Source organism: Callorhinus ursinus, unplaced genomic scaffold (assembly GCF_003265705.2).
Source record: "Callorhinus ursinus isolate GAN/ISIS: 27379988/994484 unplaced genomic scaffold, GSC_fseal_2.0 scaffold134, whole genome shotgun sequence".
NCBI classification, from domain to species: Eukaryota; Metazoa; Chordata; class Mammalia; order Carnivora; family Otariidae; genus Callorhinus; species Callorhinus ursinus.
In genome coordinates this window covers 61,099-68,132 of record NW_027397196.1, presented here as the reverse complement: position 1 = coordinate 68,132, position 7,034 = coordinate 61,099, and the positions used below count along the sequence as shown (strand labels likewise).

General features: G+C 64.1%; 1 protein-coding gene across 2 annotated transcripts in view; it reads left to right on the top strand.

Moving 5' to 3' along the window:
• ERFL (ETS repressor factor like) overlaps nucleotides 1–6,902 on the top strand; it is an 18,153-nt gene extending 11,251 nt beyond the window's left edge. For both annotated transcript variants that reach the window (XM_073890248.1, XM_025850073.2), the window contains exons 2-6: nucleotides 1,801–1,880; nucleotides 4,606–4,840; nucleotides 5,172–5,367; nucleotides 5,482–5,599; nucleotides 5,933–6,902. In XM_073890248.1, coding sequence (XP_073746349.1) covers nucleotides 1,814–1,880; nucleotides 4,606–4,840; nucleotides 5,172–5,367; nucleotides 5,482–5,599; nucleotides 5,933–6,381 — 1,065 coding nt within the window. In that variant the 5' untranslated portion in view covers nucleotides 1,801–1,813 and the 3' untranslated portion in view covers nucleotides 6,382–6,902. The remainder of the gene's footprint in view (nucleotides 1–1,800; nucleotides 1,881–4,605; nucleotides 4,841–5,171; nucleotides 5,368–5,481; nucleotides 5,600–5,932) is intronic.
• The last annotated feature ends 132 nt before the right edge of the window (nucleotides 6,903–7,034 follow it).

The window sequence follows — 7,034 nt, the reverse complement described above, 5'->3', positions numbered from 1 at the left end:
GGGTAGAGAAGGATGGGAGGAGACCCCCGGATTGTGGGGAGACCAGGAAAGAGGGACAGAAAAATGGAAAAGAGCTGGGGGAGACAGAAGGGGGAAAATATGCGTGCTGAGAAATGAAGAGGGGGAGAGCCAGGGAAGGAGATCAACAGAGAAAGTTGGGGAGATTGGATGGGAAACAGAGGGGGACCTGGGGGCGGAGTGGCCACAGGCCAAGGAGGCAGATGAGGTGGCAGGGGGCCTGAGTGCCGGGGTGGGGGGGACTGTGTGGGAGAGGCGCAGTCAGTGGACGCTGGGTGGTGGGGGGCCGCCGGGGTGTCCATGGGGACCGGGCAGGTCTGGAGGGAATGGGCCATCTGCCAGGGCTTGTCTGGTGTCCCAGGGGTGAGGTGAGGTTTATGGGGAACACAGCGGCTGTCTGGGATCTTTGGGCAGGGTGCTGTGTGAGGGGAATGCTGCGTTGGAGAGCATGTAGCGGCCGTGGGGTATTTGAGGGGGGTGTGTCTGAGCCAGGGGGTCTGAGGAAAGTGCTCGCTCTCAGAGGTGGGGGCTCAAGGGGTGGAGTGGTGAGGGGCTGAAGTATCTGAGGGGGAAAGATGCGTCTGGGGGGGTGTCGGAGAGGAGCGGATGTCTCAGGGTATGGGGGGGGGGGGGGTCTGAGGTAGCGGGGTATCTAAGGCGGAGGGCCTGGCAGAAGGGTAAAGGTTCTGAGAGACCGGTGATGACGGGATGGAGTGTCTCAGGGGGATGGGGTATCTGAGGAGAGGGGTATCTGAAGGAGTAGGGGTCTGAGAGGACCTGAGAAGAGAGGCATATCCAAGGGGGAAGGGGTGTCTGAAGGGGAGCTGAGGGAGGAGGCAGATCTAAAGGGGTAGTGGTGTCTGAGGGGGGAACCATATGTCTGAGGAGGAAGGGATGTTTGAGGGGTACTGTTTGGGAGAGGTAGATCTAAAGGGAAGAAGGGTGTCTGAGGGGGGCTGTCTGGGGGGGTAAGATCTAAGGAGAAGGGATGTTTGGGGAGAGGTCTGTCTGAAGGGGAAGCAAATCTAAGAGGAAGTGGTGTCTGAGGGGGACTGTGGAGGGGGGAAGCAGATCTAAGGTATGGGGGGCTATCGGGAAGGCAGATCTAAGAGGAAGGGGCGTCTGGGGGTGCTGTTTGGTGGGGGAGGCAGATCTAAGGGGAAGGGGTGTCTGGGGGGGCTGTTTGGTGGGGGGGGGGAGATGGGGGGGGCTGGGGGCTGGGGGGGTGGGGGGGGGGGGGTTGGGGGGGGGGACAGATCTAAGGGGAAGGGGCGTCTGGGGGAGCCCTCCTGCAGGGTACAGGGTGGGTGGGCCGCTTCTGGCCTGCTCTGGGCCAGCAGATGAAAGCTGGGGACTGCTTGGGAGCTGGACGAGCCAGCTGGGGGGTCCGCTGGGCGGGCCCCACAGGGTGGGGGTGAGGTTCAGAAGGAGACAAATCTGGGACGGCCAGAGAGAGGGACAGAGACCCAGAGACGCAGAGACGGCTGGGAGGTCAGGTGCGAGAGCGGAGTGGCCGGAGAGAGCGGGCAGCGGCAGAGCCGGTGCGGGGCGGGCGGGTGGCGAGCCAGTGAGTGTGAGTGAGCGAGTGAGTGGGAGCAGTGGGGAGGGAGGCGGGGGGCGCCGAGCGAGGAGGAGGCGGCTGCGGGAGGAGAGGCTGGGAGGAAGGGGTCGGCGGGACGTGGGTGAAGAGGGTGGCGGGTGGCAGGACGGGTGGGCCCGGGCGGAGCGCCCACCCCACTGACCCCTGTCTGTCCCCGTGTGTCTGTCCTGGCATCTCTGCAGAGCTGGCTCCACCATGGACTGTAGCTGCGTCTCCGACCTTCTCTTCGCCCCGCCCGCCCTGCCGGCTCTCTGGACCCCCGGTAACTGGCCCTGGCCCGGACCTCCCACCCCTTCCCAGCCAGCCGGCTCCTCCTTTCTGCACCTCTTCCTGTCCTCCCTCCTCTGTCCCGGTCTCTCTCACAGTCCCCTGAATGCACCCCCCCAATGAAAAACTTGGCTAAAAACTTCACAGCGAGATGTCCCTGCTACCTGCCTGCTGGGGCGCGCGGGTGGGGGAGGTATCAGGGTCCGAAACGGACAGGATGCAGGGGTCTGAGGTCCTGGGGCTGCGTACCTCTCAGCCTGCTCCCCGCCCAGGACCTTCGGGCAAAGAGAGGCGAGGAGGCTGGAGATGGCCAGGCACCGACGGCGCAGGGGCGGGGACCAGAGGGGCCGCAGGTGGACAGATAGACAGGGACTGCCTGGGTCGGGGGGACGTGGAGACATGGCCCAGCCCAGCGGAGCCCTGGGAGAGAGGACGGCCTGCTCAGAAGTGGGCACTCAGAGCTGGGGATGTGGACAGTAAGACTGGCTTGGATGTTCATTTGAGTCCAAGTCGCACGCCCCACAGATGGACTGGGTGTGTGTGTGTGCATGCGCACGAAGACTGGGACTCTGCCTGCTTATACGTGGGGTCTGAGTGTGTCCCTGTGTCATGCTTCAGTGCTTCTGGAAGAAGGGGTCACACTGGGAGAGTGTATGTGCAGCATGTGTCTTTGTGTGAGCTGGTGTGCCTGCTTGCACACACACAGGAGGCTACCTGGGGGGTCTGTGGGCTGGGCGGGTCGTGTTTCTTTAGGATGTCCAGTGACATTTTAGGATTGTGGGGGAGGTGTGTGTCAGCTCACCAAGTACGTACCTGCCTCAGTCGGGCGAAGGGCCTGCTACCGTTACTTCCGGGTCTGTGTCGTGGTCCAGGATGGATGTCTCAGTGCGCTTCGGGCTGTGTGGGTGGGTGCCCCCTCCCCCCCGGCCTCTATGTCTGTGTTGGGGTGTGTGTGTGTGTGTCAGGGGGTTTCTTGCATCTGTGTGTCACTGAGTGTGACTGAATTTGGGGGGCTGTCATAACGTGTGTATCTGCGGGTTGAGGTTGTGGGTCCTCTAGTTGTGTGTGTCTCAGCAGGTACAGTGTATTTGAGGACAGATGGTGGTTCCAGATTGGGTTGTGTATCTGCACGTGTGTGGCCAGTTGTGTGCTGTCATCTCTGGGCTGTCATCTTTGGGGTCGCCTCTTCCCCCCTTGGATGTGTTCTGGGTGTGGAATGGGCCAGAGCTCACGAGTTAATTGAGCCCTGTCACCTGGAGTAAGGAAGACCCAAGATGGGGTTGAGAGAAATTCTTTTGGGGAGGAGACTGCCTGGCTTCTGAGCCTTCGGCAGGGAGGCGTGAGCACCCGCTCTGACACACCAGGCAGCCCGGATGGGACCCTGCTGCTGCTCCTTGCCTCCCACCCCTGAAGTTCTAATAGGCCAGAGAAGGCAAGGACCTGCCCTGGGACCACACAGCAAATAGATCACATGGCTGCTCTTCCAGCTCAGCGTTGTCTTCCTCCCCAGCGTTGGTTCCTTAGGGCTAATCCTGCCTTCTATTCTCCTGCCTGGGCCTGGGGTCTCTGAGGGAGAGGGGGACAGAGGACGTAGCCCGGGATTGAGCACAGAAGCGGGAACCAGGCCCTGGGGCCTTCTGGCTGGGAGGTAAGACTTAGGGGTGGGCGAGATCCTCCCATTTCTGTCCGGCTTATTTGGTGCATCTGGACACTGGGGTGCGGGACACCCATCTGAGTGTGAGGTGTGTCATGCAGAGCGAGCCGTGGGTGCCTGCGTGTTGAGGGTCTGGGGGGCTGTTTTATAGGGGTGGTGGTACCCCTTGTGTGCCCGTCAGGCTGACGCACGTCTTGAGGCCCTGCTCACCGGCTCCACGGCAGTTAACTAGCTGGGCCTTTGGGGTCCCGTGTGTCTCCTGTCGTGGCGGTGTGGTTAGCGGGTCCCAGTTCTGAGGGGCCCAAGATGTGCGATTGTGTGTTGGGATGCGCAATGCCGGGTGACCAGCAGGCCTGCCTTGGTGGCATGTTGCGCGTGAGGTGCTGCACCCCGGCAGGAGTTGGCACTCTGGTGCATCCGTGCACTGTGGTGTCGCCCGGTGTCCCTGGAGCGTGAGCGGACGTCTGTGTGACACGTACACTGTGGGTATCTGCTGACGCACAGTGCGCTCGGACTGATGGAGCGCAGAGGTAGGGAGGGGACACAGGACGTGAAAGGTAGAAATACGTGGACAGGCGCAGACACACGGGCACACCGGCCTGGCCTGGCCGTGCCCGTGTGGGGTCAGTGGAGGGCTTCGGGGAGACAGCAAAACTTAGGGGTGTTCCAGAGAGCAGGAGAGACCCGAAGCCTCCCGGGGCAGGGCTGGAGGGGGCAGCAGGAGGACTTTTGATGAGGAGGGGGTGCCCCTCCCATGTCCTCCCCACAGGGCTGCGGGAAACCGGCCCCTCCCACGCTCCACCCCAGGATGCCAAGGTAGAGCATGAGGCTGCAGGTGCCACCTCAGGGTCCCTGGATGACTGAGTTCACTGCCACTATTTGGGCAGTTTGGGGACTGGACACTAACTGAGGTAGAGAGAGTAGGAATTGTGTCCCTAAAGATGCCCAAGAGACCAGGATTCGGGGCGGGGGGCCGGCTGCCTCCTGGTTCCCAAGTCCACGCAGGACCTAGAGCCCCCGACTTGGCGTCCTGACCTGGGGCCACTCCCCTGCCTCCTGTCCCCAGGGTTTGCCTTCCCGGATTGGGCCTACAAGCCGGAGTCGTCCCCTGGCTCGAGGCAGATCCAGCTGTGGCACTTTATCCTGGAGCTGCTGCAGAAGGAGGAGTACCAGGGGGTCATCGCCTGGCAGGGCGACTACGGGGAATTCGTCATCAAGGACCCCGATGAAGTGGCTCGGCTCTGGGGCATCCGCAAGTGCAAGCCCCACATGAATTATGACAAGCTGAGCCGGGCCCTGCGGTGAGGAGGGGCAGGGAGAGGCTGGTCCCCCGCCCCCTGGGGGCTTGCCCTTGGTCTCCTGGGGCAGAATCCCTTGGATCCGCACGCGCAGGGATCCGCATGGGGTGGCTACTGTGGTTACTTGTGAGTGGGAGGGAAGCGAGGAGGAAGGCCGGAAGCCAGGATCCCGGCCCCTGCTTCACCCCTGCCTTGCCACCTTGGTTAAGGGACTTCTGTGAGCCTCAGTTTCCCCAAGCTGCTGTGCTCTGTGCGCTAACATGAGTCAGGGGCTCCCTCTTTACCTGCTTCGGCGCCCCTCCGCAGCGGGCCCCCCTCCTCCCTCTCCCCACAGCTACTACTACAACAAGCGGATTCTCCATAAGACCAAAGGGAAGAGGTTCACCTACAAGTTCAACTTCAGCAAAGTCGTGCTTGTCAATTACCCACTGTTGGATGTGGCAGCAGCCACCACCGGCTCCCCACTCTTGCTGACCCCTGGTCCCTTTGGGGGGACCTCTGGGCCAGATGCTCCTCCCCTTACCCCCGAGGTGAGTTAGGGTGCTGGGGTCCCAGGACGGGGGCGTGTGGTGCCGCCTCCCCAGCCATCGAACCCCGGGGGATGGGGCAGCCAGGCTGAGCGGCGCTGCCTCCTCCCTCCCCAGACCCTGCAGACCCTGTTCTCAGCCCCTCGCCTGGGAGAGCCAGGGCCCCGGGCGCCCCTGTTCCCCCCTGAGACAGACAAGCTGCGTCTGGACAGCCCTTTCCCGTTCCTGGGCTCCGGTAAGGGCCTGTGGGTGTGGGTGGCGGCCGGGGGTGGCGGACACGTGGCCCAGGTCTGAGGGACGAGGACAGGGAGAGGCAGGACGCAGGGAGGCCTAGGGTGAGGCTGTACGAGCGCCCCTGTGTGTTTACAAGCCCCAGGAGGATTCGGGGAGGGGACAGGCTGGGGGAAGGGCTTTTCGGGCGCCAAAGGGCTGGGGAGACCAAGGCAGAGCTGCGGAGAACCACGTGAGGGTGGAGAGCGGGCAGATGCGGGAGGACGGCGCAGGGAGGGGGCGCCTGCTCCCGCGCCGCTGGAGGTGTGCGCAGCCTGACCCACCCCGTGCTCCCCAGGTGCCACTGGCTATTCCAAGCCCCCCGGCCTGCTGGGTCCTTACGGCCGCGCCTTCCCAGACTACCCCTGGAACTTTAACCCGTACCTCACCGGCCCCTTCCCCAAGCTGCCCCCCTCTCTGTACCCCCCCCACTTCTACCCCAACCCTCTGGCCAGTTCCCTGGGCCACCTGCCCTCGGCGGGGGCCGGGGGGAGCCCTACAGCTTCGCCCCTACTGGCTGCGGCGGGGGAGGGCCTGGGCCCCGAGCGCCCCTCGGGCCTGGCAGCAGCCCCTCGCCTGGCCCTGCCAGGAGCCGGGGGTCCAGAGGCCGCGCTGGGCGGGAAGGACGACAGTGACTCGGAGCTGGAGATCACAGACGTCAGCGGCTGCAGCTCTGACAGCGAGGGGGACGAGGGCCTCCCTGTGCCCCCCAAGGCCAAGGCGAGCAAAGGGGGGATCGGCAGCTGAGCCCGTGTGGGGGGTGAAGGGTTCTGCCAGAGCGGGGATCGGGGCAGACCCTCACGCAGCAGCCTCTGCCATTGCCTGGTCTGCCCTCGATGTCCCGCCTAAGGCCGGGGACCAGCCCTCGACCCCTCCCAGGACCAGGCACGTGGCTGCCCACCTTCCTCCCGAACCCCAGGTTGGGGGTGTCCCCTCCCCGTCCAGAGCGGGAGGGAATGCGACGGCCTCCTTCCCAGGCTCCAGTTTGAGGGGGGTCCCCGCCTGGCCCCACTCCCAAAGTGCAATATGGCGCCCAGCCTCTCCTGCCCGCCCGCCGCCCCCCCCACCCGTGCTGTGACCTGCGTGTTTGTGCGGCTGTGTCTCCCCTTGTGCCGGTCCCAGTCCTGACACCCTCCCCACACAGGCCCCCTGGGACAGGGAGCTCAGAGCAATAACCCCGCCCCCAGCCCCCGCCCAGGAGGGCCCCCTCCCCACCAGCTCCCCACAACCCCCACCAGCCACCTCCAGAGAGTTTACTACAAAAATAAAAGAACGGAAAGGAGTGTGAGCTGTGGGGGAAGCCCGGCGTCGTGGGTGACAGTGGGGGGCTCGGGTGGGAGCGGGGGATCACCTGGGGAGTCACTGTTGAAGGACAGAAAGGCAGACCCAGGAAGGTAATG